The 25,021-nt window shown below is 32.5% G+C and overlaps 2 protein-coding genes across 3 annotated transcripts in view; one reads left to right on the forward strand and one right to left on the reverse strand.

The window, feature by feature from the left end:
- PARPBP (PARP1 binding protein) overlaps positions 1-23,015 on the forward strand; it is a 65,157-nt gene extending 42,142 nt beyond the window's left edge. The window contains exons 8-11 of one of the 2 annotated variants that reach the window (XM_073213721.1): positions 1,770-1,948; positions 4,573-4,654; positions 5,773-5,843; positions 16,897-17,032. In XM_073213721.1, coding sequence (XP_073069822.1) covers positions 1,770-1,948; positions 4,573-4,654; positions 5,773-5,814 — 303 coding nt within the window. In that variant the 3' untranslated portion in view covers positions 5,815-5,843; positions 16,897-17,032. Of the gene's footprint in view, positions 1-1,769; positions 1,949-4,572; positions 4,655-5,772; positions 5,844-16,896; positions 17,033-17,549 lie in introns of those variants that run through there. The other variant, XM_017681338.3, reaches the window with a different exon arrangement.
- Positions 18,221-19,399, reverse strand: PMCH (pro-melanin concentrating hormone). The gene is made up of 3 exons (XM_017681353.3): positions 19,151-19,399; positions 18,628-18,817; positions 18,221-18,311 (listed from the first exon to the last, which is right to left on the reverse strand). The coding sequence occupies exons 1-3, from the start codon at positions 19,397-19,399 to the stop codon at positions 18,262-18,264; spliced, it is 489 nt and encodes a 162-aa protein (XP_017536842.2). The 3' UTR covers positions 18,221-18,261.
- Positions 23,016-25,021: the final 2,006 nt, after the last annotated feature.

Below are 25,021 nucleotides of genomic sequence, written 5' to 3' on the forward strand. Positions count from 1 at the left end.
TTATTTATTCATAGCCTTTGGGGATTATTTTTAGCTATTTTTCTATAACTGCATGTTTTTAGATTAATTTGAAGGTGGGACATGGGGAGGATTCTTTGTGGCTGCCCCTTGTATTTCATGTATTACACTTCCTGTGACTACTTTGGCTCAGATAACAACCAGGTTATCACTATAAGTATAAATCAAGAACTGTCACAACTCAAATAATTAAGAGCACCAATCACACCCATTTCTTGTTACAAGAAGTAAAGATACAAACAAACTGGTTCTTAATTTTGTGTTTTCAACCAAATCAGAAATTTTTGAGAATTATGATCCAATAATTTTCAGTGAAGTTAATATTAAATAATATGGACTTACTTGATATGAATGAAGAATGTATGTTAAGCACAAGATTGTGACAGGCTATTTGTCAAAATTCCAGTGTAGCTACACATTGTAGTTGACCTGGTATCTGAGTCAGCCAAATAAGAAAGGAGGTCAGACCATTTGATGAGAGCTGGCACAGCTACAACAGGTGTCCTAGAAAGGGCAACTTGAATATCTAAGCATGATGTCCAACAACCCTATGGGTTAGAGAGTGTCATTACCCCTATTTTACCAGTGATATAACTGAAGCACAGCAAGGTTCAGTGTCTTTTCCAGAGTTATATAGCGCATACTACTAATAAGTTGGTATCAAACCCAGCCAGAGTGCCTTCAGAGTTTATGCTTACATTTATCTATATTTAATATTATATTATCATATATTTTCCTTTATTCTGTCTGATCACTTTTAATCTGCATTTTCTTTATCTTCATTACTACTGTCTTAGTTCACTGCTACTACCTTCTTCATTTCTAAGCTGTACTATTACAGACTCTTAATTTGTGGTCCTATTTCCAGATTTAATAACATTCTTACTCTAGAATATATTACACATTGCCATCAGTTTCCTAAAATCAAAATAGGATTATTTTATTTCCTTATGTAACAAAGCAAGAGATTTTAACTCTGTAACAGACTGATTTAGAATTTCTTGCCTGAGATCCAAAGCTTTCTGAGGTTCCTTTCACATAGTTCCTTCTCTTTTACCCTCTTCTTCAGCCATATCATGCTACCTGGTCCCTGAAAGTATTGTTCTTTGTCCTACCCCTGTGTGTTTCATCCTCCTTGAAGCCATCCTTGATTTCAAGATAAATTGATCACTACCTTTTGTGTGTTGCATTGCACCATGTGTACGTTCTGTTAAAAATAGCATTCAGTACTCTGTAATGCAACTGTTGGTTACTTATATACTTTATCAAGGAGACCGTGGGTTTTTACCATTGTAGCTTGCTTCAAACAGTGCTTAGAACTCAGTATGTACTTATCAGTGATTACTGAGTGGATGAATGTCAACTAGTTTCTCATTTTTTCGCATTTGAGTGGACCTTTACAGCAATCTGTGGGGTTGGTATTCAGATCCCCATCATTCTTTGGTACAAGAGAAAAAAATACACAGAGAGGTTAAATCATGATGATGAGGTCACATAGCTAGATAGTAGTAAAATTTTCTGACTTAGAGCCTGGTGTTATTTTGATGGGAACATAATGTCTTTCTTTGATGATATTATTTTCTGTATTCTTTTATGCTTGAGGGAGAAATACTCACATGCCTTAAAACCATTTCTCATGGCTGTTTTTATTATTTTATTATTTAAACAGTGGCACATGAAGTGGAAAAGAGTGGCTGACTGACCCAGCTGGGGTGATTATTACATTTACTTAAAATTATTTTTTGTTCTAGCCAAAATCTTATGCCATAAACCATGGAACTGCATACTGTGGCAGAGATACCATGAAAATTTTACTAGTTCTTTTGGATGAAGAAGCAGCCAGTGCTCCTACCAAAAACAAGGCAGAGCTTTTATATGATGATGAAAACACATATCCTCATACTGGGACTTCTATTCTTATACTTTTTAGGTAAGTAATTTGGAAGTTCTATCTATGTATGTGAATGTTAACTCTTGTTTATAAAAGGAATTTTTGGAAAAACACCTCATTGGTTATTGTTGCTCTGGGAGACAAATTCCCTATGAGTTTGGTGAGACTGAATAAAGACAAGGACAAGAAGCTGGGTGCTTAAGAGAGGTTTTTTATTCTCACAGCAGGAGGTCTCAGTCCCTCTTCTACTCTATCTTGCTGCCAGTCCCCCGCCAGGCTTCCCTTCTCTGCTCTCCAGGCTCCCTGCTCCCACACTCACACCACTTGCTCCCAGCTCTCACAGATCCCTTCCTGTCTCCCAGTGGCCCTGTACTTCCCCGCCCCAGGCACCAGTAGGAACTCTGTGGGTGGGTCTCTGGTGACTGGCCGATGTCCAGCCAATTACATACCAGGAACACAGGGAGAGGAGAGAATGGGTGTTTCTTCTCCACCCCTCCCCTGTGTCAGTACTCCTGTGACTGACCAGCCACTCTGTCCCCAGTAAACATCCCAGAGATGTGCAAACATACTTTTCTTTTTTTTGGTGTGATCTTATTTACACTTTTTTATTAAGGTATCATTGATATACAATCTTATGAAGGGTTCACATGAGCAACACTGTGGTTTCAACATGCACCCATATTATCAAGTCCCTCCCCACACCCACTGCAATCACTGTCCATCAGCATAGTAAGATGCTATAGAGTCATTACTTGTCTTCTTCATGCAAACAATGGGTGCTACCAAGGCCAGGTGGGAATCCTTGTCAGAAATTCCCATTTGCTCCATAGTTATAAGAGAATACATGAAACTTGGAGACTATAAAAAAGTATGAAGAGAGAAAACAAAGTTAAAGGGAGATGGATCATTTGAATGTGAGGTGATTTTGTTTTTGTTGTTCTTATGTTTTGCTTTGGAAATATTTACTTGCTTTTCTATATGTGTTGTGAACTTTGCTAAATATTTTCACTTGTTTTATCTCAGCCCTTATAATAACTCCCACTTAGTAAGTGAAGATTTAGAGACTTGAGAGAGATATGAAGTAATTTGCCTAAGAGCTAACCTAGCAAGTTGCAAAAGTGTCTCTAAAGCCTGAGGTCTCTGCTCCAAGGACTGTGCTATTCTGCCTGAGAATGGGAGAAGAGCGAATACACCAAACTTACATTGGAAATGACATTTACTGTTTTTTCTTGATATACTTAACTAAATTAGTGTTGGTATTGGCATACATTGATACTCTCCAGTTTTAAAAACAATTAGATCAAACATTGAGTATATTGGTGATATTTCCAATTAATGAACATTCATTTATAGAAACATTTAAAATTTTAGAACAAACATTTTAAATTGTACTTAGTAGATTGTAGAGAATTTTTACAAATCATCCTGCTGTGTGAACTTCTCTGTTTTCTGCTTAAGCTACTTTTTAGAAATAAGATTTTAGTTTAAAATTGTTTATATCCATCCATGATTGCTTCATGCACTCTGTCTCCTATGCCTATCTTTTCTCTGTTCTTTAAAGAGAAGCTTTACAGTGATCTATCATATCATTCACTGTTGTCCTCTAATTTCTTTAAATCTCATTTTCTTCACCAGCTTTCCATGATTATTCTTTTATATCTGGGCATGATATAATTCTTCCACATTCTACCTTCAAAAATGACCAAGTATTTTCCAAACAATAAAAATTTTATCAATTATTTATTTATATCCTGTGTTGGAACCCTAGAAAAGAATATTAAGAAAATTAATCTTTGTTTTTTCTCCTTTTACCTATTTCTGCTTAGCAAAGTTTGTTTTTAGGCAGAACTATAAATGATTTTAATTTGCACTCAGATTGAATTCTACTGTTTTCTTAAAGAAAGTTATTTTGTGTTTGTAGAATTTTTTAAACAAAATTAATCCCCACAATGGTTGTAAAGAGGTATTTTTCTGTACTCAGCCATGTGGGCAAACACATTTCAGTTGTTAATAGTTACCTTAGGATTTCCATTTGTCATTGTGCAGACAAGTGCCAGTCCATGGTAAAGTATATTTTTAATGGTCTGCATTGAAATGATAAAATTAAGGACAATGTGTTATATGAATACAAGTCAACATAAGGTTATCAACTTGTTTTTCTTAAAATAGACAATCCTTTATTTTCACATAATAGTCTTTTGAGTCAAAGAGCTTACATCTCTGGTTCTTTTAGGCCAAAAAGGAATTCATTGAGGAATCCAGGTTTGTCTTGTTCCAGACCTTCAGTGTCTCCTCTCCATAGTGCCTTCTTTGACCTTTCTATTTCTATACTTTGTTTTTTTTTTATGACACTTGTCCTTTTTGTTTTTAATGTCTTATTTCCCTCAAACTTCAGAATGCCTGAATTTAGGGCCAATGAATGAATCAACTGTCTATCCTTCACAATATCTTATACAGTACCTTAAATATAAGCTCAAATATATAGTGACTGAATTAATTGATTAAAGCAAATTAAAATTTATAACTCTCAGAATAGGAATACTGACACTTTTATATTGTATTATAAACAACTAGATTCAGTTGTCTTTAGGAGGGGCGATGAGAGGTAAAAACTATATTAAAAGTTACTTTGGTTTATAAATTTTTGCTTTTTTTGGACATAGATCTCCCACACAAGTGAGTAATTCATCATTGAAACCCCTAAGAGAACGTATCCGTAAGTCAATACAAGAGAAAGAAATTAAGGTACAATTTAATGTACTGTCATGAAACTGATAAAAGTTGTTATTTTTAGAAGTAATTAATATGTAAAACTGAGCTGGTTTTTGTAAATAGACCTTGTACATGAAACAATAGGAATTAAGTGAAAAATGAGTTATGACAGTTGACAAACAAAAAATTTCCTTTTATATTACATTATCTTGGTTAATCTGTTTCTGGCTTATTCAGTCCACTGGACCTAAAAGGAAGAAAGAAATAAGCACCTGCTATGATGTGTTCAGTAAACATCTGTTCAGTGAGTGAAGGGGAAATAAACAAGATATGGCTTTCTCATTTACATTTCTAATGTCTAAAACTGAATCTGAGAGACTATAATTTCAATTTTGTTCCTGTCTGAAAACATAATGGCAGAATATAATTAACTGTAGATTGAGGAGAACATTTCACATTGTTCATTGACTAGAGCTGTTCTTTATATTTTCATTTGGTTTGAACTAAGTTTTCCAGTTCTCATTTGAAACATTTGTGCCTGTAAGTAGTCAATAATGTGTTTTTTAAGCATTTAAAATTTTCTTGGCCTTGTTTTTCAAAAAGGAGCTCAGTCTTAACTCATTCATTTGACCTACATTTTTTGAGTGTCTCCTATGTGTCAGACACTCCTGTATTGTTGGGAATTCATTCTTGTCAACAAAATTTTCATGAAATATTTATAATTATCTTTAAATTATCAAATAATTATGCATCTTGATTCAACCTTGAGAACTCTCATTTGTATGCTCTTCATATTTCCATTTGGAAAGTTAGTTTCAATTAGCAAAGCTTTTAGTTACCATCTGTTCTATCCAGATACCTAAGACCCATTTAGTTTATGTTAATAAGCCCTGTCTTTCTATTGATTATTAGTGTAGTACTTGTACTAATACCTGAGGAATAATAAAATACATCATTGAATTTTATACGATTTTTCTGTGAATAAAATTTTTCAACTCTATGTTGTATTAACATAAGTACTTTTAGTCAAGATATAAGAGTTTTTAAAAAACTATCCTTTGGACTTGATTAGAAACAGAAATGTAGCATATGAATTCTTTAATTTTTTTCCTGCCAAGGTTACTGACAAACTTTAATATTTTCATTTAAAGATCATTGAGCTATTTTTGTCAGAACAACATGAAAAAATCTGAAGAATGAGATTTCTTTTTTTTTGAAATCGGTAAGAGTCAACTAATTAGTATAAAATGGATAGACAAAAATAGAAAGTTTGGGGAAGTAGAAGAGATTGTCTAATCTAGTCTCATTTTTAAGTGAGACCAAAATCCTGAGAAAATACCTTACCTAAGATCTCATAACTACCATGAAATATTTTATGCCACTGTGCAAAGTCATGGTTAAATACTAATGAGAATGTAAGTACATTGTTTCTGTTGCTTAATAGTGGATGATCTGGGTTAGTGTGCATAGCTCTGAATCTAAATGGCAGTAGAGAAAGGAACTGGTGTTTTGATTATCGACTACAGTACTCTTTATAACAACAAAGCGTGGAAATAATTCCCTTAGCCAGGTATACAGCTGACCATAACCAGATAGAGTACTTGTTAGAATAAAAAAATGTGTTGCTAGTATTTACTACGAACTAACTATGGAAAAGTAGTTTAACAGCTTATACCTTATCATCCTGTTACTTTTGCTCTTTTAGCATACAATTCTTTTCTAGTCATGGAAAGAATATATTATCTACACTTGAAATACTGTCTTGGAAAGTGTACCTCAGACGTAGAAAATATTAGGGAACTTAGAATTTTGATGTACAGATGCCTAATTGTGAAATATCCATGTCATTACGATATGGAGCAAGTTAACTTTTCTTAGTTTTTAGTTTCCTCATTCACAAATAGAAATACACACTCCTCTGATCACAAAATCCTATGAAACCACTTTGGAAAGTGCTCATTAACATACTCATTTGAAGTCCTCAATTTTTTTTTCCTACCATAGCTTAATAGGAAACTTGTCTATGATGGTCAAATAAATTTCCCTGTTTGGGAAATGAGACGATTCCTCCTGAACCTTTATGGTATTGATAGGAACCTTTAGAGAATGTTTTCTCTTCATCCTTACCCCTGATTTCCAAGAAACTTATACAAAGTACCCTTGTATCTTTTTATGAAAAGATCTTACATGGATATACTTACATTATTATGTCTTTATAAGTTAATTATTTTTACTCCTTCCAGCTTGGTTTAGCAGTATTTTGCAATCAGGTACTATTGAAAAGTCATATATGTGTGTCTTTTCCTTATTCTGAGTCTAATATTTTCACCCCAGTTATATGTATGTCAGATAATTATTAGCATTAACTGACTCAATAACTTAAGTGGGCTGATCAGGAAAATACTGGATCTCTAAAACATGAAGTAGTCAGGACAGTGAAAATTAGGATTTAGGTAGTATGAAAAAATAGACTGGTTGTACTCTGGTACCTTCATAAGCATTCTGGCAGTCCAGTGTTCGTGGTGTTACAAAATTCTTAATTAGACATCCAAACTTAACTTTTAGGGTATTAGAAAAACTCTGAGTGTATCCTAATTAAAATGGTGGACTAAGTTCATCTCATAGAATCCCCATTATATGGTAATTAAAATGACTACAAAATGGTAAAAAACTGGCAAAAATATTTACTGTGAGCAAGCAACAAATAATAGTGTGAGTAGGTACAGTAATCTTCAAAGACTATGGCCACAGAAAGAAACTGAAAATTTCAAAGTGAGGAGGCACCAAATGATTTAGCAACTTAATCTACCTAGGCCCCAGATATTATACTAGTGAGTTGACAAAATCCTGAGAATTATCACTAATGTTTCCAAAACTGAGAAGCCAACTAAGTGTGTACATAATTAATTTTTTTACCTTTCTTGTCAGAGAAATAGTAGAAGTGATAATTGGATAATGATTTGGATAAAATGTGGAAAATGAACCCTGGGACTTAAACACTTAAACAGGTGAAGGCTCTAGTGGTACACACTCAGTTGGGAAGTTTTCCAGATGATGTCCTTCCACTTGAATGAAATACAGTCCCTAAGGAGAGGGAGTGAACCTTCTTATATATATATAATAGTAATACATGATGCATTCTTAGAAGAGACAGCAGAACCCAGAAATGTTTTCAAACTATCTGTCTCCTCCTGACTGTCTCAACTTGGAAAGCAGTATCCTCACCTCTCTATGAAAACTGCAAATACGGTAGAATAAGGGACAGTAATGGGTTACTTGGAGACTTGAGGAAGAATATTAAAGCTACTATGAAATTGAAAAAAAAAAGGTGGATTGAGTTCAGTTCAACTCACAGAATGTCCCTCTCCTTAAAATGATAGTTAAAATGAGCAAAAATATTCACTAGAAGCAAACAACAGAGGACACTACTTCTGCCTCCACCATTCCTCAGACTACAGAAAATGAGGAAAACAGAGTATATTAGCCTTCAGCCTGTAGCTGAGGAGAAAATAAAATCTCTCAAATAAGGAGGGAACAGAATCAAGAAATCACTTACAGATTTGGAGGCTTCTGTTTCTAACTAGGATATAGTAAGTCATGGAAGAATCGCTTCTCCTACAATAACAGAATGCAAGTGTGCCCTGTTTCATTGTGTTTTGCAGATACTGCATTTTTTTCCCTCAAATAAGTAATTAGCACCTTAGCTTTATTTTTCTTTAGCATTTAAATATTTTTATTGGAGTATGTACAATAAAATACGTAAATCTTAGTGTACAGCTTGACGAATTTTGTCTGAGTATCTACTCTTATAACCATCATGCAGATCAAGGTATCAGATATTCTCACCAATTTTTTCCTTTATCTTTATCTCTTTCCCTCATTCTCCTTCCCTACGGCAACTACCAGTCTTTTCTCTGTGTTTGAGTCTATTTCTGTTTTGTTTATTTGTTCTTTTGTTTTTTAGATGCCACATGTAAGTGAAATCATATGGTATTTATCTTTCTCTGTCTGACTTAGTTCATTTACCACAGTACCCTCTAGGTCTATCCATGTTGTTGCAAATGGCAAGATTTCATTCTTTTTTAGGCTAATATTCCATTGTATGATAACTGTGTTTTTTACAAATGGAATGTTTGTGTTATCCCTGAACTGAACAAGTCTATTGGCACCATTTTTCCAACAGCATTTCCTCACTTTCTGTCTCTGTCACATTTTGGTATTTGCAATATTTCAAACCTTTTCATTATTATATTTGTTATCGTGATCTGTGATCAGTGATTATGACTTGCTGAAAGCTTAGATGATAGTCAACAATTTTTAGCAATAAAGTATTTTTTACTTAAGGTGTGTACATTGGTTTTTTTAGACACAATACTATTGCACACTTAATTGACTATACTACAGTGTAAACATAACTTTTATGTGCACTGGCAAACTAGTATTCATTAGACCTGCTTTATTGAGATCTTCAATTTATTGCAGAGGTCTGAAACTGAACCTAGGTGTGCCTGCAAAAGGCAGATAAATTGGGAAAAACATTTTAAAGATGTAGGGAGGCCATGTAAGCAAAGCAGTTTACATACATCAAAAATCTGGAGAGGGTAAAGCTCTTCTGAGGTTAGCTGTCTATGATCAGCTATTTTCTTGGATTATTTTTCAGTTTTAAGTATGAGATGAGATTGTTGTTGGCCCATGGAAGGGAATTCTATTGAGGGAAAGAGGAACCAACAAAGATTTTGGGTGTCTTGAGGGGCTGTCAACAATTTGGAAAGTTCAGGAGCTCTGAATACTGTTAATTTTACCTTGCACACATGTGCTGAATTTTGGAGTTTAGTGAGAGGTTAAGGAGCGTCAGTCCAGTAGACTATCATCACCTGTGGTCTTGAGCTAGCTAGAAGACAAGGCTTATTTGAGGAGTGGGACCTACCTCAAAAGCATGGCTGTCTCCTTCTCAAGATATTTGCCATGTTTGGGAATGAAGTGAGATGGGAGGCAAAGAGCACAATGTGAAAACTTCTGAAAGACAGACTGAATCCCTCCTACTTTGAGGTCAGAAGCGACAGAGATCCACAAGTCTCTCAGTTAAAGTCTGGGAAGCACATTCCCAAGGAAGAAGAACCAGAAGTTCAATATGAGTCATGACAACTGTAACCCATCCCTGACCCTACTCAGTCCCTTACTGCATTGAGGTTATCAGTCTTTTACTGTGTCTGCTTTACAGAGACAAGGGAAACACTTCTTGATAGAAGAAAGCTCTTCATCTGAACCCTCTGTAGTTCCTTTATACATAATATCCAGCATGAAATAAAATATGCTGGAATGAAAGAGGAAGGAAGATTTGTCCTTTTTTATTTTTTTCAAAGTTTGTACTTTAATCAAGAGAAAACACTAGCAATACAGGCTGACTTACAAATTATCCAGATATTAGAATTAGGTGAGAAGGAATTTAAAAAATTTTCATCATGTAAAAGTAATTAGAGGAAAAGGGCAAATGTGTGAAAAATTTGGGAATTCCAACAGAGAATTAAAATTTATAGAACAGAACAAACTGAATATTCCAGAACTGTCAAAACATTTAAAATTAAGAAATCATAGATGACTTCAATAGTAGACCAGGCATAGCATTAGATAGCATAAGTGGAGTTGAAGATAGGTCATTAGGGAAATCTCTAAACAAAAACAGAGAGAGAGTAAAGAATACAAATTAAAAGAAAAGATCAGGACACAAAGGCAGTCTAACATGCCTAATTGGAGTGCTAGATGAGAGGAAAAAGTTGGATAGAAATACTATTTGAGGATACAAAAATTGTTTTTTTCTGAGCTTAATTGAAAATATCAGGTAGTGGTTAGAAGACTTGGGGAACAGATGCAGGTTTCCTTTCCTAATAAAAAGTCACACATGGGCAAATAAAAATGTCCCAGAGTCCCTTGAGAATCCATTTTCAGCACATGAAAGTACCACAAGACATATATGTAAAGTCTTGTTTTAGAGCAGTGCTCTCCAGTAGAATTTTCTGTGGGAATGTACTGTCCAATAGTGTAGGTGCTAGCCATATGTTGCTATTGAGCACTTGTCATGTGGCTACCGCAAGTGAGGAACTGGATTTTTAATTTAATTTAATTTTAATTCACTATACGTGGCTGGCATATTAAACAATTGCAGTTCTAGTTGATTGGAGATACCCACAGATGCAACAACTAGAGACCCATAATCAGTAGAAGAAATGACCATGGGGGATTCAAATAAACAGGATTTAAATACACAAAGAGAATGGAAGAGTGTGTTTCAGGCTGAGCAAACAACCTGATGAAAGTATTCAATTGCCTTATATGTATATGGAGGCTGTATATTGGTTAGTGACAAAATAAATGGATAACTAATATGGGGCAAGGGTAAGGAAAGTGTGGCTTTGTGGTTTTAAGGAAGTTACTTTTTGTATGGCTTGTTGTAAAGATACATGCATGAGAACTTGAGATAGGTGGACTATTAAGGAACAGTGGATATAATGGAGCTTAAGGACTTCAGTGCATGGTTTTCTGTGATTAAATGTTTTAGCTTTTCTCTGCATATACACTTGTTTCTGTACCAAAATGGTTTCATTACTCTGTTGAACAGAGCAGAGTTTGCTCTATATGTGTTTTCTGTCTTAAAGCTTTTGTTCTTAAGTTGATTTAGCTGTTCTTTGCCAGTCTTGTTTCTCTCATTTCTGTATCATGTGGTTTTCCTTACTGTCTATTGAAGAGTAGAATCTGTTCTGTACATCTTTTTATACTTCTAAGCTTTTGCTTACTCATGTTTCTGTACCCTCATACCTTCTTGCATATACCTGTTACCATTTGTTACATTTTTACTTAATTAATTCTTCATTCAACAAATATGTATTAAATGCCTCCTGGATACCAGACTCTGTCCTAGGCCCTGGAAATACAAAAATGAGCAAAATGGACATAAACCTCTGCCCTCATAGACAAGTCTTCCCCAAATATTTGTGGGGCCAGGGTACAAGAATATAAATGCAAGTCCCTTCCCTACACTTATACCCCCTTTATCCCTGATTCTGTTGCATACTCTGTTCATACCCCACCAAGAAGAGTATACATCCCACTCCCTATCACCCTTTCCATAAATAGTCTGCCTTGAAGCCTGGAGGAAGAGGCCAACACTGGCCCACGTCTTAGGGCAGTTTGAACAGGGAATTCTGGGATCCCAGGTACTTGGAACAGAATCTAAAAGGGGGTCATGGTCTCCTAGTAGGAATGTCTGAGATGCTGTGGACTCACTCCCCCAGGGGAGGACCACAAAGGGCCAGAACCGGCCACCACTTGCTTAACTAAGGGTTTTGTTAATGAAGCTCACGTTTTATTTGGTAGGCTGAAGTAATGAGCTGGGATTTATTTTGTATCTACTAAGTGTCCAGTGTTATACTAGTCATTTTATATCTCTCATCCCAATTAATTCCTGTTCAACTTGAGAAGGCATCATTTTCTAGACCATATAGCTAGTAAATAAGAGAGCAAGCTTTTGTATTCAGATATGACTTCAAAGTTCATGCTGTTCCCAAAGTATAAATAAAGGCATAGTAATTATAGTGAGGAGCATAACTATTTAGAAAAGTAAATTGCATTTCACTGGTGAAGAAATTGATCATTTGATACATTTACAAACTCATGTGCCATTAAGGGTAGAAAATCTCTGTTCTTTTTGAAAAGATGATGTAAGAATAAAAAGATAGATTTAGAATATTTATTTTTAGTTATATATTAGGAATGTTGAGAATACTTTCATTTTCAAACCTGTTGATATATTTATTGATATAATGGGGGCTTAGCATGTTCATTTTCTTATTAATAGAGGTAACTCTGAAGGTGCCTGCAACTTCTCAGTATTTTGACTCATTTGTCTTAATCTAACTGGAGTCAGGCTTTCCTATATGAAATATTATTTTCCTTAAACTAGGAACCTACTAATAATTTCAATTTGAAAATAGCTTGTGGCAAAAGGATTTTTCCAATTCTTGGCAAATTTGAACTTCATTGTAATTTTACCCTGCATACAAATCTTTCCAAAGAAGGGAGATCAGTGTACAAAGGAAGACTTTCAATTCTTTTCTCTCATGTGACTTGAACATAAATGATTTTAACAGCCATGTATGAATCTGGACATTATTCTTAGTTGTTTAGCACTTCAGAAGTCCTTTCAAGAGGGAATTGTTTTGCTTATTTGTGAGTCTAAATCACATACATAGAGAGATTTGGAAGATTTGCAACAGGAAGTAATCTCAATTCTGTGTAGCCACTAATCTTGTGCACAAAAATCCAGCTTTCATGAATAAAGGAAAAGCAATTTCTTTTAAGTTATAAATACAAGCCAGTGTAACTTGTATTGTCTTAATAAACTAAAATGAAGATGCTGATTGTAAGCTAATTTTTTTTTTTTGAAAGGGCATCTCATATTTATTGATCAAATGGTTGTTAACAACAATAAAATTCTGTATAGGGGGGTCAGTGCTCAATGCACAATCATTAATCCATCTCAAGCCTAATTCTCGTCAGTCTCCAATCTTCTGAAGCATAACGAACAAGTTCTTAAATGGTGAACGAATTCTTACATAGTGAGTAAGTTCTTACATGGTGAACAGTACAAGGGTATTCATCACAGAAACTTTCGGTTTTGATCACGCATTATGAACTATAAACAATCAGGTCAAATATGAATATTCGTTTGATTTTTATACTTGATTTATATGTGGATCCCACATTTCTCCCTTTATTATTATTATTATTTTTATTTTTAATAAAATGCTGAAGTGGTAGTTAGATGCAAGATAAAGGTAGAAAACATAGTTTAGTGTTGTAAGAGAGCAATTGTAGATGATCATGTGTGTGCCTGTAGACTATGTGCTAATCTGAGCTAGACAAGGGCAATAAAACATCCATGGATGCAGAAGCTTTCTCTCAAAACGTGGGGGTGAGGTTCTAAGCTTCACCACTGTTGTTCCCCAATTTCTCACCTGATGGCCCCCCTGCGACTGTGCCTGTCTTAGGTTGTTCCTCCCTTGAGGAATCTGTAAGCTCATTTTTTAAGCTGCATTCCTAGAATCATTTTGGAGCTGTCCTGGTCCTAAGAAACCCTAATTCAACAGATTTCTTACTCTATAGAAATACTGTCTTCATACACACTATTGCATTAATAAGTGCATACTATCTACATAGTCTCTAAGGTGTATGTAGCCCATCATGTTTTTAATTTCATTTAATCCTGACAGGTCAATAAGATAAATATTCTCATTATGTGTGGATAAGTGAGAAGTTTAGAGGTTTATCCCAAATCATCTAGTTATTTAAGTGACAGAGCCTGTATTAGGGTCTTTTGACTATAAATTTGATGCCTTTCTCATCATGTTGTTGTCTTTTTATGCTTATTTTTTAGCTAGACATTGCATTGTTGGCTGCAGTCAGGTTTATTATAAATTAAAAGCTCTAGGTCTTTTTCATACATTGTTTTTAAGTCCAGGTTCTCCTCATCCTGTACATCTGTAATTGATATTTTGAACTTAAATACAGGACTCTGTTTATCCTTATTCATTTTCATCTTATTATTTTTTACTTACGGTTCTAGCCTTCTGATATCTTTTGAATCCTGATTCTGTTATCCAATTTATTTATTATTCCTTCCAGCTGTGTGTCAACAGCAAATTTCATAAATAGAATGTTTTTGTGATTATAGAAGCCCATCCTAGTAACCTCTTTAGTATACTGTGTTCCTATCACATAGTTGAAACTTAGGAAGTGGTAATTGATTAAAAAACAATAAAGATTTTTGTACAGGACAGGGAAAAGAAAACAATATAATATTTTATAAAAAGAGAAAATACCCTCAATATAACTCTTCTTAGTTATTTCTTTTGGACGTAAAATATTCCAAGATTACCATAGAACTACTGTGTTTCCCTCTTATGTTTTGATATGTTTATAAATCTTTTTCATGGTAAATAAAGTGCTTAATGATTTTCCTTTCATATCTGAACCCATTTATCAGTATTTTCAGAATCCATTGCCTAGTAACACTAGTTTCCTGAAATTGTCTTACTGTCACTGAGGGCTTGAGAATGTGTCTGTAGGTCTGAAAAGAGGAAATCTGGTTATAAGGAGCACTAGCCCTTAATTTGTGTCTGTATTTACATACAAAGTAAGGTTTTTACATATATGTGTGTTAAAAAGTCAATAAAAATATTGGTTTTTCTAAAGAAATTTTATTCATGCTAAACATGAGATTGAGAAAACACCAATTGTACTAAATAATACAATTATATTTTTGGGGTGTTTTGTGGGCAGTGCTGATGAAGATTTTGTGGTGGGAAGCTAAAGTCCCCCAAGCCACCCAAAGGTGCCATCATTAGCTGGGTAATATGAGAGTGATCCTAGCCAGCCACTTAGCATCATCCCCATTTGACTTCCGGGTCTTACACCATACTCTTTATAACTCTGCATAGGCAGTAAATTTATAATTCTCTATAATCAATAAATGGCAAAATGAAAGAAATATGTAAAAAGATAATGCCAACAATACTGGTTTTGTGGACAGAAATAAGTTTTTAGATAATGTTTACAGTAATGATGTGAGTTAATGTTAAATTCATTCTATTAACAAAATTATTTTAATAGCTTTACTTTAATTGGTTCAGTTCTGTATTTATGGAACTAATAAAGTTTAGAAAGGACTAGTTAAAACCTTCAGTTATGTACATCTCATGGTGGAAACTATATAGTGGTAGTTGCTTCCATGTGATTCATAAAGACACTGGGTTGTTCCACACATTATTAAGAGCCTACTTTGTTTCATTTTTTTAAAAAAATAGTTTTTGATCTGTTACATTTACACATTTTTTTTCAATTTTGTGGGAAGTTTTAGTGTTTACATTGAAGATAATAAACTCTAATTGTCTGAATCTCTAAGAAAATTAAATATAATTTATAGTGCTCTGGGAATTGGAGGCCCTCATAGATGCCATTAGTCAGAAATATATAAATTTATCATCCTTAGTGAACTTGCTCTTATGAAGCAGCAGCTGGATTGGAGACTATTCTAATTTCTTCTAAACCATAATCATTGGATTTCAGTGTTAGTATCTTTGCAAACATTTGAGTGGGTTAATGCAGTATACTCTATGACTATATAATAATATATAGCTATTAAATATGTAATAAAAAGTTGTGTTGTTTTAGACTTCATGAATGTATCAATAAATGATTCTGTTAAGTAATGTTCAGCATAATGTATTATACTTTGAAGTGTTAATTTTTTGAATTGTTGGAGTCCACTTTATTTTGTCATTTATTTACAATTTAAACTTTATTTCTCAAAAGAATTTGAGATGATTTCTAATTACTTGAAGATATTCCCCACTATAAATGAATGGCATTACTCATCAGCTGTAATTGTTGAAATTTGCATTAGCTGTATAGATTACTTTGTTCTGAAATTAATTTCTGTCAGCTACTGGTTTCATGTTTGTAGAACACATTCCAAAACTCTTTGTTGGCATCTTTTTCAGTGGGTAAGAATTAAATTTAGCTTTCTAATTTTTCTTATTTATAATATTTAAAGGTAAATGCAACAGTATATTTTGAATATTTGGCCACTAAATCACATGATCAGGTCTTCCTGAAGTGATATTTGAATCATCTTATTTTCCTAAATATCTAAGTTTTTAATCAAGAAACAATGCCTTTCAGTTACCATGTTATCTTTCAGTTTATTTCTTGTAGTTTTCTATTTTTATTTCTTTCGCCCTCATTTCTTTTTTCATTTCAGTATTTCACTCTTTCTCAATTTTTCTAATTTCTTAAATTCCATATGCTATTTTTTTCCTAAAAGAGTTGTGCTCTGTAATTTCCTAGGATAAAGAACTTTCTTCTAAGATTATGTATGTCATGTATGTTATTATTAAACTTGTAATAAAAGTCACTTTCCAAAAGAGCTCAGACACAAGAGTATGTAACTAGGGCCTCTGAAGAGTCTAAAAATTGATTTTCTAAACTTTTACAAAAGATATCAAAAACATAGCTAAACTGGCATTGCTGAAAAGAATAAAAATGGTAGTCACAGCAATAAATGAGTTTGCAAAGTATGAAACATCAGGGTTAAAAGTTCCCCCAAAATAATGGGATTTTTAAGAGAAATTTCTATACCGTGATTACTATTGAATGTAGTTCTATCTAGATGAAAAAATAAAGAATAAATTGCATATTAACTAATTTCTTCCTGTTTCAAGATGAAGCAAACCTTAATTAGATCCCAGTTTGCTTGTACTTATAAGGATGACTGCACCATAAGCAAAGGTAAATGGAATCATGTTAATTTAACATCAAAGCCTTTGTGCGTTCTTCACATGGAAAATGACCTTTCAGGTAACTGACTTTATTTGAGCAATTATTAAATAACAATCGACTAGTGTGCTAACTGGTTTTAACTTAAATAAAACTAGATTTTTTTTTCATAGAATGAAATATGAAATGTAAAAGTTTAATTTTTTAAAGACCTGAATTTATTTAAAAAGCTAATTATAAGTACATTTATGGATAGGAATAGAGTGCAGTTCAATGGAACTAAATATATTTAAGAAACAACTTACAGCATTTAAGAATTAAGTGTCATGCATTCAAATAAACCAAATATTTGTTGTTTGTAGGGATGAAATATGAGATGGTAAAATAAAAAGTAATATGACAGTAGTATAGCTGTGCTTGTTAATCATTTAGAGCATTTTTATAGTAATTTTTCATTTTGTGGTAATTTATATCATTTTATAGCAAATCATGAATTTTTGAATATCTTTAGCTACTTTTAAAGTTTATTGTAAAATTATCTCATGTAATAATACTAAATATTACATAATTCCTTCCCTCTTTTCATCTGGCATAACAGAAGGTATAAATTCATCTGTTGGAAGACCAATAATTGGAAAAAATTCTGGAAATGTTCATCTGGACAGAAGTAAAAATGAAAAAGAAGGAAGAAAGTCAAGTCATCAGACAGGAAATAAAAACTCAAAAAGAAAGCAGGTTGATTTGAATGATGAAAATAATCTCTGCAATAATGGGAATGAACCATATGAACATAAAAATGTTAAGATATGTAAGACATTAAACGATGTCTTGCAAAATAAATTGGATGGCAAACTCTCCCGAGTAGCAAAAAGCAAGAAGTGCTCTGCCAAGGACAAGCTGATTACTGGCCAGGCAAAGTTAACTCAGTTTTTCAGACTGTGAATTTGTGTTTTATGTGCTTTAGATTTCTGTATTTATAAAACCATTTACCAAAGTCATCTACTTAATTTTTAGGAGAACAGGTATAAATTATGATGCTTTATTATTTTGATCTGGAGTTTGTGTAAGGTTATTAACATGTTAAGCATTGTTTAAAAAAATACTAGTAAGCCATAATGATGCAGAATATTCACAAAAGTTTAATGCACAGATAAAGGATATCATTTAGGTTGCTGATATATCTTAATATTACTTTCTTTTAAAACAGACATTGAAAATATGAATTATAGTAACTTTAAGGGCTTTTCCCCCCATAGGCAATTAAATGATTTTGTTTTCTTCTGAAAAGATGATGTGTGGACCAGCAGGTATCAGATTTGCCAACAAGGTCGGTAGACTCTTCCCAGCATACACCTGAGCACTGAAGGAAAGGAAAAAAAAGTTTAAATTGTTTAAAGAATCATTACTATCACATCAAATTTCTTAGAAATAAAAGAATGGATCTAGTATAGCTAATTGAGTGATAATACAATACAAAATTACAATAACTAATTAAGTGCTTTTAAATCCCACATCTTTGGCAAGGGTCATTTAATAGCAAGTGTAATTGAACCATGGTCTTAACTGGATTTTGTTATGGTTAGATCCAAATTCATTTAAACTCAAGAGTTCTATTTTAGGGTAAGATACAATTATATGGTAAGATATAAAAATTAAATTTTAAAAAGACTACTCACTGTCAAAATCTCTTCTTCCTATAGGAAATTTAGCTGAGTTTTCTTCATCTCCAATTTCTCTCTTTTCTTGTATTGGTTCAGTATTCTGAACTCTATTCTCAGCTGGAAATCCTTTTAGTGTAAGATAAGGTTTTATAGCCAGATTCAGTGGCAGACCATGATTTAAGAAATTGTGTTTGGAGCCTGCGTTCTGTAAAGAAAAGGTTGATTTGTATTTTAGCTGTCTTACTAGGAATGGAATTATAATGCAGTTGTATAATATTCTCATCAATCAGTTCAAAGATTCTCTACAATGTTTTAGTTCTTTAAAAGTACCGTAGGTACAGGTCTTTGGGGAAAAAGATCCTTTTGGATAAGAGGTGTTGTCCAGGATGAAAGAACAACCTGATATGTATGAAGTTTCAACAGTTGGTCTAATGCATATTGTGACTATTTGCTCATACTTCTGTTTATAAAATAGAAGCATCGATTTTACTTTCAAAGGATTCATAAAAATCATCCAAATTTCCACATTGCCACTTACCTTTGAATTTTTGTTTTCGTCATCATTCATGGAACTGCTCTCATCATTTTTATATTGTTCCAGAGAAGGAGCAATGACTGTTTTTTGTGCAGTATCTTCCTTCTGAATGGCTTTCCCCAGCCTGAATGTGTTAAATACCATGTCATCTTCTAAATTTCTTATAGACTTGGTTGCTGAAAGTAAAATGCCTTGAGAAAACAAAGAAAAAGTTAGCATTAATATGTAGGAAGAGGGACTCATTTTTACCATTCTAGTTTGATGTTCGCATAGAGTCAAACAAAGATGTGTAAATTGAAGAAAAATTTCTCAGTTAACCTGCTTTGTAAATGATTCCTACCTTTATATATTTTGTAGCTTGAATAGAAAGCCCTTCAAAGACTTAGACTTTCATCACTTTAGAAATGACTCATCTGATAGAGGCTAACCTTTTGTGTAACTGCTAATGCCTACATTATTTTGGTTTTAGTGGCATGTTGTTTATTTTGAGTGTGAATTTCCTCAGAATCTGATTAAGATCCTTGGTAGAACGCTTTCTTTTGAGTAGATTATAGTCTCTTGAAAATGGTTTGTTTTTAAGGAAGACCACAGGACATCAGGCTTTCCATATTCTTATTGTTTCCTTCTGTATATTTTTTTATTAAGATATTAAAACTAAAATTATTTCACTCAAGGATGATAGGATAAAAGTTTTATTTACTTTTAATCCGGATTAAATTGAACTAATCTTCAAAAAGGATTTTCTCCCATAAATCTTGATATGGTCTTTGGTGATGTAATAATTATGCCTGTCATTGTGAACAAAAAGCTGATCATGCTCTAGCTAAAACTGACCTGTCAGGTGTGTTTTATCTCTTCATTTACAAAAGAATATTTCTGATATTTATTAATGAATTTAGCAATTAATAGGAACCTTAAGAGAATATTTAGGTACTCTGTAAATATTCATGTTGGATGTTGAGTATGTTGTATGCTTTTAATTAAACATTTCAGAGATCTTTTCTCATTTTGACCCCACCAAATTAAGAGAATATATTCTTGTATATGTCTTCTGGTACATAGGTGTGCAAATTTTCCTAGGGTATGTTCCTAGGTATGGAATTTCTGGGTCATGGAGTATGTACAACTAGCTTTACTAATGCCAAAATGTTTACAGAATAGTAGTCATCAGTTTAAGCTCCCACCAGCTCCCATTGCTCCATTGAACCATTTATGGTTCCTTTGATATAAAATGCCTTTAAAAAGAATCTTGTCCTTTTTTCTATTGGGTTGCTTCTCTTACTCATTTGGTTTGTGGGAGTTTTTTGTATATCCTAAATATTAATTCTTTGTTAGTTAATGTGTTTTAAGTATTTTTCTCGCTTGAGTTGTCTTTTCAATTCCTTTATGTCTTTTGGTGAAATTGCTTAACTCTAACGTTTTAATATCTTTTTTATTCTCTTTATGGTTAGTACCTTTAATATACTGTTATTTAGAAATCCTTCCCAACCTTGAGATAATTAACATATTTTTGTGTATTTAAGTGTTTTGACTTTCACATTTAAATTCTTAATTCATTTAGAATTTTTGTGTATGATAAAAGATAGACATAAAATTTTACTTTTTCCAAATATCCTTACATATTTCTTGAATAATTCAGCGTGTCCCAACTAAGCTGCAGTGCCATTTCTGGAGTATATCAAATTTCCATATATGTGTGGGTCTTTCCTGGATTCTATAGTTCACTGCTAAATACAGTCTTAATCATTATAACCTTAAAATAATTTTTGTTATCTGGTAGGTCAAATTTCTCAGCCCCCTACTCACCCACTAGTTCTTCATCTCCAGCAGTTACTTGGCTATTTTTACCCATTTCTTTTTCATATAAATCTTAACATCAGCTTCTTAGGTTCTGAGAAACTTGAATGGGAATTTGAAGGGAATTGCATTCATTCTGTAGATTAATTTTGGAAGGTAGTTGACACCCTTAAGATAACTTAATTTCTTATCCATGAACATGGTTCTTTTCCATATTAATTTAAATTTTCTTAATCTTTCAATAACATTTTGTTGTTTTCTTTATAAAGGTCTAGCATAACGTTTGTTGAAGGAATTATATTTCTTTGTAATTATAATTAAACTCCTCATTTTTAGTTATTATAAATGGTATCTTTAAAAATTTACCTTTCTATCATTATTTCTAGTTTGTACATATGAAATTGGTTTTTATGTAGTGCTTTTGTATACAAAAAAAAACTTCCTGAATTCTTTTTAGCTCCAAATCGTTTACAAATGTGTTATTTCTTTGGGGTTGTCCATGAAGAAATTGATATAAATAATAAAATAATGGCATTTTATTTCCTCATTACAAGTCCTTCTATACTTCTATATTTGTATGTGTGTTTGTGTATGTGAGTTTGTGTGGCTATCCATGTGAGCATGCACACTGACCAAAACCTCCAGTAGATGTTGAAAATGGAGATAACAGACATCTTGATTACTGAGTTTAAAGAGAATGTTTTAATATTTCACCACTGAACATGATGTTAGCTTTAGGATTTTTATAGACACTCTTTATAATTTGTGAGATGTTTTCTTCTATTTTTGGCTTACCAATAGTTTTTATCATGAATTGTGGAATGTTATTGAATACTTCTTTTGCCATCTATGGAGATGATCATATCCTTTCTTCCTTGTCTTTAATTTAGTATATTAAATGAAGAGATTCTTTTCATGCTATATTAACCATGTGTTCATGAAACAAACATTTTACAAATATTGGATTCAATTTAATAGTATTTGATTTACATTTATTGTCATAAGTGAGATCTATCTGTTATTTCCCTTTCTTATACTACCTTCATTTATCTTGGCATTAAGGTTGAATTAGCTTCATAAAGTGAACCAGGGAGCAAATTTCTTTTTGCCTCTGAAAAACTGTTTGGGCTTGGTGTTTTCTTGGTGGGCTTTTTCTTTTTTTTAATGGTTGATTGGTTTTCTTCAGTGTAGGAACATTCAGCCTGATTCTTATTTAGTCTGTTTTAGGAAGTCAAAATATTGTAGAATTTGCCTATTTCACTTGTTTTCAAATTTGCTAGCATAAAGTTACAATATTTTCTTCTAAATATTTAAAGCCTTGCCTCGTCTCTAGTTGTATGTCATTCTAATTATGCTTATTTGTGATCTATTGGTCTCTACCTGACTCTTCTCCACCCCTTTTTTCAATCAGGCTCGGTAGATGTTTATTGATTTTGTTAGCCTTTACAAAAAACTTTTGGTTTTTGTTGATCTTTAGTATTTTTTTTTCTATTTCATCAATTTCTGCTTTTTATTATTTATTTGAGATTTATTTTGCTATTTTCTTAACTTCCTAAATTGAAGGAATAACTCATTAATATTTAGACTTTTTAAAGTATTCAGGCATTTAAAGCTATGCATTTTCCTTTATGTATCATTTTTGTTAAGTCCAACAATTTTGATAGGAAGGAAATTCAATGTTTAATTCTAAGTTTTTATAATTTTTATAATTTTTTCTTGCTTAAACACCAGTTACTTAGATTTTTTAGCATTCCAAATGTGTGGAATTGAAATTTTGGGGGAAGGAGTCACAAGTTCCAATCAAACTGGGTTGTTGTCAGAAATCTTGGTCTATAAATTACAGAGTATTTGAAATCTGCATTAGGTTGAATAGCATGTAATTAATTATTTTCAACTGCTTTTGATGTACAAATAACAATTTTATATGGTTCAACTTAGAGGAACTTTCTTTATGTTATGGCCTAATATCTTCACTTTGCATAAAAGTTCCATTTATCCTTGAAAAGAAAATGTATACATTATTATTTAGAGCAGGATTCTATATGTATCCATAAAATGAAACTTGATAATATGTTGTTTGAGTCTTGTATATTTTATTAATTTTTTTGTCTGCATGAACTGTCAACTGCTGAGAGAGATACTTGCAAATCTTTCACTGTGATAATGGACTTACCTGATTCTTTTTGAAGTTTGCTATTTTTGCTTCATTAATTTTGAGCTTATGATATTAGGACATCCAAATTGGAAATGTTTTTGTCTTCCTCATAAACTGTACCAGGCATCATGACCCTCTATAGGAATATATAAATCATTATCACTTTTTCTGTATCTTTATGTTTTAGACTTATCTATTGTAAATATCATATAGCTGAGTTTGGAATATTTAGTTTGACAATCATTGTCTTTTACTTGGAGAGTTTAGTCCATTTACATTTATTCTGTTCACTGAATTATTGAGGTTCTATTATTACTATCTTACTTTGTGATTTTTATTTGTTTGAATATGTAACTCTCCCCCACCCCCCCGGTTTGAATTTAATCTATTTTTTTCATTCTTTTAGAGGGTACCCTAGACATTTTAATTCATCTTTGGTTATTTACATTTAAAGTTTATCAGTATTTATGTCCTCCTCACAAATAATGTGAAGACCTAGAATCCTTAACTTGTGTCACTACTATTCCTAATTTTACATGCCATTATTTTCTAAGATTTAAGTTCTATCTTGATTTTTTAAATGAAACAAATTAGAGATTATTTATTGTTTTATATTTAATATAAATATTAAATTATATAGTTTATATAGTTAATGTTTGTTTACATTTACCTACGAGTTTACTATTTTTTCTCATCATTTTTATATTTGATCTTCCTTTGACAACCATCTATTTTCTTTCTGAAGTTCATCATTTTGAAGTATACTAACTTAGATGCTAACTTAAGAGTAGTCTGTTTCTAATGAACTAAGTTTTGTTTTATTTTAATTAAATGTATTTTACTATTCTTGAAAAATAATTTCAGTTGATTATACAACTATTCAGTTGACAACTCTTTTCTCTTTGTACTTTATTATTGTTTCAGTTTCTGATTTTCATTGTTACTGCTGAGAATTAAGCTGTCAGTTTTAATCTTGATTCCTTTATTGGTAATGTATATTCTATCTGGCTGCTTTTAAAATTTTGTCTTTGTCTTTGATGTTCCTTAGTTTTACATGATGTGTCTGGATTTATTTTAATTTATGCAGGTTTTGATTCTTGAATCTGAGGACTGATGTTTTTTTATAAATTCTGGAAAAATTAGTAGTTATTATTTCTTTGAATACTGCCCCTCCCCTGTTTTATTTCTCATTCTGGAATTACTAATAGATAGATAGATATTGTGCCTGCCTGCTCACTCTATCCTCTTGTCTTATAACCTCTCTTTGTTAGTTCCTCTTTCTCTGTCTGTGCTGTATTTTAAGTAATTTCTTCAGAGTTATATTCCAGTTCACCAGTGCACTTTCACTTGTATCTAATCTGCCATTTATCCTGTGTATTGTGCTTTTAGTTTCACATATTTTTTTTACTTTTTAAAAAATTCTAGTTGGTTCCTTTTAAGATCTGCCTGGTCAGTTATGGTTTTCTATTTTATATTCAGCACTTTTTAAATTTCTTCATGTAGTGTTTTAAATATATTAAACATTTATTTTTAATTTTGAACACATTTGATATTTGTATCTATTCCAGAATCTGCTCTTTGTCTAATTCTGCACTTTGTTATTTCTACTCATAGTGAGTGCTTCATGTGTTCAGTGAATTTTCATTTTGTGCATATATTCATTGAACTATATCTAAAGGAATCCTTGAAATTCCTGTATTTGCTTCTGCCAGGCACCTGGAACCCTTCCAGTCCAGGCCCACTTGAAAATTTCTGTTTGAGGCTTTTCAGGCCACAGAGTCAGTTCAAATACCAAACGAAGTGATTATGCCTTTGCCATTAGGAATTCTTGAGACAATATACGTTTTTTTTCTTTTTCCCCCTTCTTCATTACTGGAGTTATTCCAACCACAGGCACATTTCCTCCTACTAGCTGGGTATTT

Source organism: Manis javanica, chromosome 10 (assembly GCF_040802235.1).
Source record: "Manis javanica isolate MJ-LG chromosome 10, MJ_LKY, whole genome shotgun sequence".
Lineage (NCBI taxonomy): Eukaryota > Metazoa > Chordata > Mammalia > Pholidota > Manidae > Manis > Manis javanica.

What these genes read in the sequence shown, in the direction of transcription:
- PMCH (XM_017681353.3), bottom strand. Translation starts at nt 19,399, where the DNA reads ATGGTAAAAATGAGTCCCTCTTCCTACATATTAATGCTAACTTTTTCT. An exon ending in ACGAAAACAAAAATTCAAAG is followed by an intron (nt 18,818 to 19,150) that starts GTAAGTGGCAAT and finishes TTTTCTTTACAG; the next exon opens with AACGCAGGCTCCAAACACAA. An exon ending in AGGAAGAAGAGATTTTGACA is followed by an intron (nt 18,312 to 18,627) that starts GTGAGTAGTCTT and finishes CCTTTCCTTCAG; the next exon opens with TGCTCAGGTGTATGCTGGGA.